Source organism: Austrofundulus limnaeus, unplaced genomic scaffold (assembly GCF_001266775.1).
Source record: "Austrofundulus limnaeus strain Quisiro unplaced genomic scaffold, Austrofundulus_limnaeus-1.0 Scaffold14, whole genome shotgun sequence".
Lineage (NCBI taxonomy): Eukaryota > Metazoa > Chordata > Actinopteri > Cyprinodontiformes > Rivulidae > Austrofundulus > Austrofundulus limnaeus.
In genome coordinates this window covers 580911-592416 of record NW_013952416.1, presented here as the reverse complement: position 1 = coordinate 592416, position 11506 = coordinate 580911, and the positions used below count along the sequence as shown (strand labels likewise).

At 37.9% G+C, this 11506-nt stretch overlaps 2 protein-coding genes across 4 annotated transcripts in view; both read right to left on the bottom strand.

Moving 5' to 3' along the window:
* Positions 1–820: 820 nt before the first annotated feature.
* On the bottom strand, positions 821–5057 carry LOC106513655 (creatine kinase U-type, mitochondrial; the record flags this gene model as incomplete). The annotated part of the gene is given in 8 exon segments (XM_014002597.1): positions 821–1102; positions 2427–2552; positions 2640–2774; positions 2891–3014; positions 4220–4305; positions 4395–4616; positions 4688–4783; positions 4859–5057. Coding segments are annotated over 8 exon segments (1105 nt in total), but the record flags the coding sequence as incomplete, so codon positions are not given.
* A 3117-nt stretch (positions 5058–8174) lies between these two features.
* rasgrf2b (Ras protein-specific guanine nucleotide-releasing factor 2b) overlaps positions 8175–11506 on the bottom strand; it is a 53999-nt gene continuing 50667 nt past the window's right edge. For all 3 annotated transcript variants that reach the window (XM_014002592.1, XM_014002593.1, XM_014002594.1), the window contains 4 exons: positions 10947–11026; positions 10743–10860; positions 10591–10659; positions 8175–10190 (listed from right to left, as the gene is read on the bottom strand). In XM_014002592.1, the coding sequence (XP_013858046.1) occupies positions 10098–10190; positions 10591–10659; positions 10743–10860; positions 10947–11026 (360 nt within the window). In that variant the 3' untranslated portion in view covers positions 8175–10097. The remainder of the gene's footprint in view (positions 10191–10590; positions 10660–10742; positions 10861–10946; positions 11027–11506) is intronic.

The window sequence follows — 11506 nt, the reverse complement described above, 5'->3', positions numbered from 1 at the left end:
AAGTGGGAGAACTTGCACAATTGGTGACTGACTAAATACTTATTTTCCCCACTGTATAGCACCTGAGAAAATCTTTTAAAATATAGTGTATCAATTAAAACATAAGGACAAGACATAAAATTGCAGGTTATGACCAAATCAATACAGATGAACAATGCGGAAATCAAATATTACCCTGATTATCAGTTTTTATGATACTTTTAATATTTGAGCACAAAATCAAAGAGGTGCTGCAAAAAAGACACTCAGAGACGTGTGTGTTTTACTCCATCAAGCTGATTCTAGCATGTCGCTTCATTCAATTAATTCTTAATTAGCATAACGTCTTAATAAACTCACCTTTAGAGCTCTTTGGTGAATAGCATTAAAAGATCTAAGTCAATAATCTGCTGCCAGAAAAAAGGAGAAAATATTCAGAAATAGTTTAAAGGTTTAAAAAAGTCACTCTCAAACAAATAAAACATCAATTTCTCCTGGCATACCTCTATTCAGGAATTATAATCCCAGCTTCTTCTCTTTTAAACCCAAAGCAGGGGGAAATTATTCTCCAAACACACCTCTGTCCCGTCTGCTCAGTTTCACCATCAGTAATGAGCTTGGCCTTTTACTCCCAGATTAAAGGCATCGTGAAGAAGGCTGCATGTCAGATTAACCACCTGTGAGCCAAGAGTAAATCAGCTTGATTGTTTTTTTTTAATTCTTTAATTACTCCTTGCTTTATTTTTGCTTTCTAACCTGCTTCAGCAGTACAGAGCTGAGCAAGGTACAGTATTTATTTTGCGTGAGTAATGACTGAAACATTATAAAGCACACTAACATCTTAGTTCATTTGTTTTATTTGTTTTGAATTCATGTACATGTAATGACCTAAACATGCATGTCGGTCAGGACCGTGCATGTGTATATAAATATTGTAGGGCCAACAGTTAGACATCCAGCCACTGCAGCAACTCTTCTACTTCATGGTCCCCAGTGGAGGAGAARTTCACTTCCTGAACGGAGGGATTGGGGACGGGATCTTAATGTCCTGCCCCTTCTCCAACCTCTTCTCACATTCAATGAGGTAGTTCACACCGTCGATCACTAACTGGACCAGCTCCACCTGGGAAAGAATCATCAATCCACACAAAAATTCAACTTTAGGCTCATGATTGTAAACAATTTATTGTGCACAACAGATTCCTAAAGGGGGGGGGTATTATGCAAAATCGACCTTTTTGAGCCTTATGTCATATTATAACGTCATATTCACATTTAACACATATCCAGAGTGTTGCTTTGATTCATTCATGCCCGTCTGACAAGTCCTTTAAACTACTGTGGCAGTCATGTGGAGCTGGCTAAACACTTTCTGGTACAAAGCTCCGCCTATTTGAACACAGCTCCTCCCTGGAGCTAAGTCTGCAGCTGAGCTCCTGCCACACAGAGTACCCCTATACCCAAAAACATTGTTGTAAAGATGTGCTGAAGTGGGAGTGTCAGAAACAGTAGGAGGGTTTTAAAGAGACAGAGGCCAGTTTCAAGGCATTTTGATAAGCTATGATGCAAAATCAAATTTACTTTTGATATAATCATTTTCATTACAACCGAAGGTACATACTGTAGTAACTTGGTTGGGGTATAGAATTGAACTATGTGTCTGGAAAAAATATATTATCGCCGTCCCCCCACTCTCACCCCCACCCCTTTAAAGTGTTGTGTTCTAKAGAGGATCATGGGGTTTATTTTATTTACTGTATGCTAATTTTCTTTCTATCCGGCTATATTCTGCAGTAAAAAACACAAACACAAGACACAATTTATTCCTAAAACTGTATTTAAGCAAAGATCCTTTGTGTGTTTAACTACTAAATAAGACAAAATGTTTAAATGATGTTTCCTGAGACTAAAGTATTTAGGTTTGATTGGTTAACATTTATTGTAAATCCRTTTTACATACTATATAAAAATACACTCTAAAAATGAAATGTTGGATTTACTTAACCATGTTATGTTACCTGGTTCCACTTAACTGAGTTGAGTAAATTCAAAGCAACACACTCATGTTCTTTGGTTAAAAAACTAGTATATTGCTTTGAATTTACTCAACTCAGTTAAGTGGAACCAGGTAACATAACGTGGTTAAGTAAATCCAACATTTCATTTTTTACAGTGAGAATCTTCCTAACAGGAGTTTTTGCCTTACATCAGCCTTTCAGACATATGACAGATATCCTACGCTGGCCTGTCTGAGGTTGATCAGGACAGACTGGGCTCAACAATCTTTTAACCTGTGGCACTTTTCTGCCAGGATTACAGATTAACAATCAGCAGGGGTTGACAGATATTCACAGCACACCTAACATGGTGCAAACATGTATCTGTTCTTTCTTTCCCTGCCGTTCAATCTGGATGGGAATTGTTGTTTTTAAATCTCACAAATGTACCTCTGATTTGCCCAGACGATCGAGATTAGAGATGTCAACGGTGTCTCCTGTAGTGGCGGTATCAACTCCACCCGTGCCTCTCTTCTGTAGCCTCAGGTTCTCCAGGATCTTTTTGAAGCGGGGGTCCTATTTCACAAAAAACAACATATCTCAAGTCCGGTCAAACTTTCTGTTGTGCATTTTACCAGCCTCAACTGTACAAAATGGACCTACCTTGTTGAGGAAGGGTAGGCGGATGTGCACACCGGCTCTGAGCCCCGTGCCGAGGTTCGAGGGGCAGGTGAGGATATAACCCAGCCGCTCGTTCCACATGAACTCCCATCCTCTCTCCTGAATTAGATGCTCCACCTGCAGGTTACAGTAAATGCTTATTTTCACTCATTAGACCCCACATATATGGAAGGGAAAACTTTTTGAAACAGAGGAGGAGGTTGTTGTGTCARTAGGTGGGGAGGCTTACAGACCTGTTTGAGACCTCTGCAGAACCGTTCAAACACTCTCTTCATGTTTCCTCCTTTCTCCATGGAAATGATTCTGGTGTGGTCCTCCTCGTTGACCCAGATCAGGAAGTTCCTGTCGTTGTTGTGCCTGAAAGCAAAATTAAACTTCCTAGTTGATAAAACTAAAATTGGGATCGAAAGCTTTTAGATTTAGGTTGCAAATCAAAYATTGTTGGAATAAATAGGATTGATCTGTATCACATGTAGATGGATCATTTGAATCGGACCTGTTTGTTTTTCTGTAGTGTCCTGAGATGCTTTTAGAACCTCATGAATGGCATTTGTAAAACATTATTTTGATATTAAATTGCTTTTTTTTCTTTTCATGTTTATCTCTAAACCTGAACTGTAGTTTTCTTYTGCACAAACTAAACAAAAGCTTAAAAAAATGACAAAACTTTGAGAATTTACTTTACTGGGAGTGATGCACTGCCTATACAGACTTTACATGCTCTCCAAGCTATAAACATATGTATAAATGTACGTATAAAGTACCACAAAATGATACTTGAGTAAAAGTACAAAAATTACTTTGGTAACAGTTGAAGTCTCCTTTAGGAATTTTACTTGAGTAAAAATTTTAAAGTGTCTGATAACTTTTGTACTTAAGTATTAAAAGTAAAAGTATTTATTTAAAATGAGCAGTTAAATTTTCTGTAATGATATGTATTAGGTAGTGACCTCCCCAAAAAATGCAGAAATGACTGTTGTATTAAAATAATTAATTTATGTTAAATTTAGGATGCACTAGTCGAGYTGTTTCAGTTTATATACATTTATCAAGGCTGCACAAACCTTTTCCCCAAAATACAAATCTATCTGAGGTCTGTGGCCAAATGCAATAATATAATTCATGAAAAACAAATACTTCTTAAGTACAGTACTTTTATTTTAATGATTACGTCCTGCTGGAGTGTGACATGATTTGTTTGTGTACAAACTAATACGGTATCAGAATTTTACACATTTATGCTTCTCATTCAGCCACAATTAAATTCACTCTATCCAGGAGGCACAATTTATACAGTATATTATTAATTTTTTACAATAACAATCTGGAATAAAAACAAGCAAAATGAAATAAAAGTAATGACTTTCTGCTTTGTGCCTTTTTTAAAAATGTAAGGAGTAGAAAGTACAGATAATTGTGTGAAAATGTAGAAGTAAAAAGTAGGCTGAAAAATAATTACTCAAGTAAAGTACAGATACCCAAAAATTCTACTTAAGTACAGTAAAGAAGTATTTGTACTTAGTTACTTTACAACTCTGCCTCTAAGTTCATCATCTTCTTACCAGATTCCACGAGCATCAGGCCAATCTCTGGCCATCCCAGCTGCTGTGAGCAGAGGTGACACCGGTTTATCAAACAAGAAGTGCTCCTGTTAAAAAAAAACACAGAAACAGAGGGAAACATCAGACAGGAGATGTAATCAAACAAAACTGTARAAGTGTGTTTGTGTGCGCTGACATCAATGAGATGCTGCTGTTCCCTCTCAGTCATCTCTCCCAGGCTGTAGTATTGACCAGCCAGGTCTCCCTTCAGGCCAGAGAGGGCCGTCACAACCACGTTCTCCACCTCGCGGCGTTCAGACCGCGTGCACGCRGGAGGCAGACTCAGCCCACGGATGCTGCGGCCGGTACGCACACGAGATGACAAGACGTAGCGCTCGTCAAGAAATCCTGAGGAGATCTGGGAAGGAGAAAGCGTCAGATTCTGCCGGGTGTGGAAACGTGYGCAGGAGGTCAACGTTTAGCTGCCACCTTGGAAGCATCCAGGTCAGTGGGATGCTTCATCATGCGAGGATCATATCCGTTGTGTCGTTCCTTGATAACGGGGTCAAAGAGCTCAGCAAACACCTGGAAAATAAAAACAATATTGTGCATTTTCAAAGCTGAAGGCAAAAGAAATAAAGAAAAGGTATGAACTCCAACCTCGTAGCTCTCCTCGTCACCAGCCACCATGCCAACAGTCTTAATGAAGGGGTGTCCGGGGTTGTCCACTCCGGTTTGGATGCACTGATCCAGGGTCCAGTTGTTGGGTGTTGCTCTGTCTCTCAGACGTGAGTAAATGTTTGGGGTCATGGCCGAAGCCATGCAGTTGTTGTGCTTCCTCAGGTCAGGGTAGTCAGCACTGGAGACAATCAACAGGAAACAAAATTGTCTTTGCATTTCAGATCATTTTTTAAAATGTGATGTTTGTAACAGATACACCTGCAGTCTGCACGATGAGATTATTCTGGAAACAGACTGATCTGCTGGTCAGATGATCTGTGATTGGACACTAAAAGAGGCGTTGCCTTCTTAGAATAAAACATATTGGATGGGACTTCTAAAAGTGATGTCAGAAATGTTAAATATTTCATGTAAATAAAAAGATTGTTTTCAACATAATCTACTCAGCTATTCTTCTATTAGGAGTAAATAATGGTCATTTATGCTTCAATAAGCAACTAACAAAACTAAAATCTTAATTTGTCAAATCGATTCTTTTTCTTTCTTCTCACAAAATCAAACACAAAATTTATATCTGAGTTGCTACCAGCTCCGGACAGTGTGTGATCCTTTGACCTACTGAGGTGGTCAGCTGAGCTGAAGCAAGACAAGCTGGAAGAAAATAAGAACAGTCAGCAGACAGGTGGTGAGGTGGAGTCAGGTACTGAATGAGATTTAGGGGAAAAGATACCATACATGAAGGATGAACTCGTAACCATATAAAACATTAACAAAGAAGGCAAAATAAAATAGGGGAAAATCTCTAAAACCCTAAACATAAAACCAAAAGATCTTAAATTAAGGCTTGCAGACAAGAGAAGGTCAGAATCAGGTGTATCAAAAGTCATGTAAAGGTCAGAGGACGGACATAAAGAGGGAAAGGAGGACCCTTTAAAGAGATTGTAAAAAGGGGGATTAGTTGGTATTTCCATCACAGGCGTAAAGATTACACAAGGAGAGAAAAGGGAGGAGTTAGACACTTGTGCCCTTTGACCATAAAAACATACTAGAATGAAAGAACTTGGAGAATTTTTTTTTAGCTAACAGGTGGTTGGTACCTGTAAACAACATGTCCCTCAAAAAGCTTTTAAAGTACATCTAAAGAGCTAGAATCTCAGACAGCTGTTACAAGCTGTAAAAAAAAACTTTATTCCTAATATACGATTCAAAACTTGAACTTCTCCAAAGGAAGTTTGTAAAACACAGGAGACACGGATGAGAAATTCAAGTGAAGACTTTATCACTCACCTCAGGACAGACACAGACGGTGAGTTTCCTGCAGCTGAGTCCACAGAGGCTTGATCTGCAAAGTGACCACAGACTGAGGAGCAGGGAGGGGATCAGGTAGAGACTGGATCAGGATTAGCCTCCTCCAGGCCAACAGACTGAAAATCCTCTTTTCCTCATCAGTCATAACGTCTGCGTTCGTTCTCCTTCTTCTCTTTACTGTTAAACCTGAAAACTTTTTCTGACTTTACAATTCTAATTCTGAAAAATAAAATTGTGTGGCAGTATGGAAAATGCAAACTGCACCATGTATCTGAATGAGAGGGGGGTGGGGGGGGTGGAACTGAAAACAACTATGATCTTTTCATTTTTTAAAATCCTATCGGTGATATTTTAAGCTGCCTTTAAACACTTGCCAAGCATTTCCTCTGTTTCCATCTGGCTCGGTCTTCTCTCCTCGTAAACCTGTTTCCAGCAACAAACGTAAATCTCAGTTCTTCAAACTGCAGCCAGATTCAGGCAAGAACTTAGGATCTTTTTTTTTTTTGGCTCAATGTGTAAAGAGTAATTCAGTTAAGAGGATTATTCAATGCATCATTTCTGCTTCATATTAATAGATTTTTTAATGTTTATTTTCCAGGAGCTTCTTCAGCGACAGTAGTTTGATCTAATAACTCCTCTGCTGTTTTATTTTATTATATTTTAGAAATTCCATCTTCCCCTTTTTTCCAGCATTGGGTCTGAAACATCTGGGATAAAAGAACRTTATTTACATTGTCTTACAGGGCAAAATTGTTCATCAAAGTAGGTTATGACAGTTTAGGTATTCCTGTATGCAGATGACACGATTTCCTCTTTCTGCACAGAAAATTTTTCAGTGATCTTTGATATTTTTCTCCTACAGACTTAAAGGAACACATTAGTTCATTCACTGACTCTAAGTTGCTCAAAATATGAACGTTTGTGACAATGTTGTTCCTTTGTCAGATAGAATTGAGACTCTGCTTCTTCCTGAAGGTGAATAAGGTTCAGCTCAGCACAAAACCTGAACAGTAATAAGCAAATATGTGTGTAATTCACATTAAATCACGAGTTCACATTGCCTGATGGAACAAGTTCATTCAGCACCACATGGTGGCAGAATAACCATAATGTGAGTTAAGAGGCCAGACCAGTTGAAGGCCTTCAGCTGATGCTGAGTCTGAAAGGTTTTATTGAAGGTTTGTGATTCAGTGATCTATGAACCGTTATTACAATCCAAACAGTTCTTGAAGTTGTTGTTTTTTTTATCTGTAGTAATTTGTAGTCAATAGAATTTTGATTAAAGTTTATGGTACTTCAGTGTGTAAAATGAAATGTAAAAATTTTTCACTAACATATGTTTCATTTTTGAGCTCACTTTTGGAGTGTTAACATTTTACACTAGCAGCGGCCATTGTTGATGTTTGTCGCAGGATGATGACATCATCATCTGAGCATCGACTTCAAAAGCTGCGTTCCATTCCAAACGACCTACATGTGAACTTTAACATTTAACTTAACATTTACATTTAGATTTAAACATTTAGGTTTAGGATTTAACAATTAAATATATTTTTTAGCATTTAAATTTAAAAAAAATTAGCTAAATGTAAGAACAGTGAGCTAAATAATGAAAAATGTTAGTGACATTTGGCGCCGCATACGTCTGTGCATGGATTGACTATTGAGGAGCTCTAAACAGCAAACTAACAACTTCCTGGACACTTTAAAGTGCACGTATCTCTCCTTTTAAGACAATATGTGGTGAAACTCTCTGACTTAACATATTAGAAAATTATCAAAATGATTTGTTGGGATAGAAGTTAGATACAAAAAATAGTTTGCACACAATTTGTCTACTGTTGTGTTGAAATTATCTGCTCAGTCCATGTTCTCACGTAGTGGTACATCAATGGTTTCAAAAGGTTTTAGAGAATTTTTGAACTTTAGAAAATAGATTTATAACCAATAATGTTATGGCTCAAATATTTCAAATGGAAACAAAACATAAGGCATGTTGCATTTATTTCCCCTGCACCCACACTGAAACTCTTGTAAACAGATAAAGTAACACAAAACAAGTACACATAAATAATATTACAGTACAAACATGTTGGTAAAACAGACACTCAGAGTCACGGACACAGTGCAGAAAGGACAGTCAACCATGATAAGATTCTTTTTCATCTTTTTAGGATGAGGAAAGCTCCAACACATCACTGTGGTAAAACAGGCTGTTTCRCAGATGATATAACCTTGAAACTCTGTGTTGACGTAAAGTACACCAGGAAACAAACGTACCAGATTTCATGGACAAAATGTTGTTTTTATACTCTTTTTTTTTCTGAGCAGCTACAGAGACAATCATAATATATTGAAGCAGAGGATGAAGGTCCAGTCAGACATGCACAACATGCAGCTGTTGTGTGCATGCAACATTATTTATTATGTCCTCAACAGAAAAAAACAAGATCATTCAAATGCTACATTTTTTCCCAACCTTTAAAGTTTTCTGAAGATCTTCAAATTAAACACTATTTTTTGTACAAGAGCATGGTGTGCAAATTTTGAAATGCAAAAGGGACAGGAATAAATAAATCAAAACAATAAAAATAATAATCACAACATAATTTCTTTATCAATCATATACGTATGTGTGGAGTCACTATATACATAAATAACATAAATACAGAGTCTAATGTCATAAATAAACAGGAGGTGAAACAACGATTGTCTGTCAAGCGTAGCTACATCTCAGAGAGTCCAGGAACTGTCCCGGTCTAAACTGGTAACCCAAACTAATCCGGTCCCAGATCCTCCGAGGACTCTGGTGACACACATATAAAAGTCCAGCAGGCGGTTTGCAAAAGCCAAAACAATCAAACTGCACAGAAATGCTGCAAAAGCTTAAAGTTAGCAGGAGGGGGTAATTACCATGTTTAAACAGTAGAGGGCAATGTTTGCTCACGTTTTGTGCATTCACTGTGTTTACATCAGCATGCTACAGTACCATTCAGTATACACATCCTACTAAAAAAAACAAACAGAATAATTACATTATGTTTTAAATTTATTTTTGTGTAATCTAGCAACTAAAGCTCTACTTAAATAGACAACTGTGGGGAAACTGACCTACACCTGTAGAAGGCACTGGAATCGTTTTAATTTTATATCATTCATGTTGACGGTTAATAAAAAAAATAACTATATGTGAAACAGGTCTGTTACTTAAAGTGTATTAAAGACAAATAGAGAATGTGTTATTTTAATAGGGGAAATTTCTGAAAATCTTTATCAATAAATAATTTCCGAGTTGAACTTTTGTGAACGTCAGTCGTTTCGTCACACCCAGCCCGTTCAGATGCATAGTGTCTAAAAGACTCGCCCTCGGTTAGGGTGATGTTTGACGAGTCGAGCGTCGGGGGTAAAAACAGTTACATCCTAAGCTGAAATCATGCAAGTTTTATGCAGTAAAATAAAGCATTTTGGGGACCTTCCTCCATCACACGGCATGGAAATGCACAAGCAAGAGAACACAGACAGAGACACAAGCTCAGACATCTGTCACTTCCTGTATATGCTACATCTCTGATATCTCCACTGTTACAGCCACCGACTCCAAGCTCTCATCCTCCCCTGCTCTCTCTCGCTCTTTCTCTCTCTCTCTGAGGAAGAGTGTAACGTGCACCATACTCTTTACCGAGGAATGATGAGCACAAACAGCGACATGTAACCTTCCGGCTCGGCATCCAACAAAATCTCGTAAAATTCTCTTCCTCTTCTTCTCAGTGACCTGCAGAAGAATCGCCTTCTGGTTTTCACGTCGCTCCCAAAACTTTTTCCTTCCGTTCTTCTCTTGACTGATGAGATCAGGCGGGCGCGTCGCCCTCTGAGGTTGGGCAGGCTCTCACGGGCCTCAAACAGCCGAGAATCAGGCGGGCAGCCTGGGTTCAATCTTCAGGGAGAGATCGTAGAGCGTGTCCTCATCCATGGTCAGAGTTTTGTCCAGAAGGTACTGAGTCACCTGCAGCCAAAATGTACACGAGGGATGACATAATGTAGGTTTCACATCATCAACCAAGGCCTGCAGCTAATATCAAAGTGATTAATTAATAAGATGTTTTGTGATTGGTCAGCTGGTGGCACCAAAGACTGAATCTTCTATTATTTGTTTTATCTAAGAAAATAATAAAACCTGTTTTGCCAAACCTTGAGAATCCAATTAATTTAAATTGTTTAAAAAAATACACTTCCACGAACATTTTGTATTTGTTTTTAAAACTACGAATTTGATTAGTTTTAATTGTTTCAATCCTCACCTCTGGTTACAGAAACATCAGTGTTACAAAAACAAAAAAAATCTTTAAACTAATAGGCAGTTGGTCATTTTTAGCACTGTTTTCATGAGAAATTAATAAAAGTACCTTGGCTTGGTGCTCTATTCTGTACGGTGTTTGCTGGAACTGCCGGATCTCTCGGATGATGTGGGAAATCTAAAGGAAGCGAAGTCGATGAATGCAGCACAAATCTGACGTGTGCAGAAGTTACTTTACATTCACGTGTCTGTAAAACCCACCATCCTCATTTTGGAGAAGTTAACGAGACCCTCCTCTGTAAAGTTTGGAGTTCCTTCTTCTATAAAGGCCAAGTCTGTTAGATACATTCCCAGGTATGGCACACATGGAGGGTTGCAGCTGAAGGAATAAAAAATAAATAAAATGACACATCTGAACTGTTTTCTTTGCTTGTGCGTGAGTAAAAAAATAACAACAATTCTCACTTTTTCAGCGTCTCCCTCAGATTTTTAAATCTTCCCTCAGAGGACACGGTCTTCTGCAGTTTGTCCATCAGGGCTTTAGTCTAAACAAAGACAACAAACCCATTTACACACATGTGAAATCATTATTGTAAACAACATGGAACAAACAGAATCTACCCTGACCTCTGACTCAGTGACTTTTGACAGCATGGATATAATTGATTGAAAATGTCAAGTTGCTCTGGTTTCTGCAGAATGTCTTGATACACAGACAGACTGTCTACTGATGGGATGATTATTGCTTTAATCAATTTAGTCTTTATTAAAATTATACAAAGAGCAAACATTGAACATAAAAACTAAATGTCTAACAGCTTTTTTTTATTTCTCTAATGACATCGATTCTACAGTAAAGACTTCAACATCAAACACACATCAGAGTCTAACTATTTTTTTGAACGAATGAATGAATGAATGAATGAATGAATGAATGAATGAATGAATGAATGAATGAATGAATGAATGAATGAATGAATGAATGAATGAATGAATGAATGCGCAGAAAGCACCAAAACAAAGAG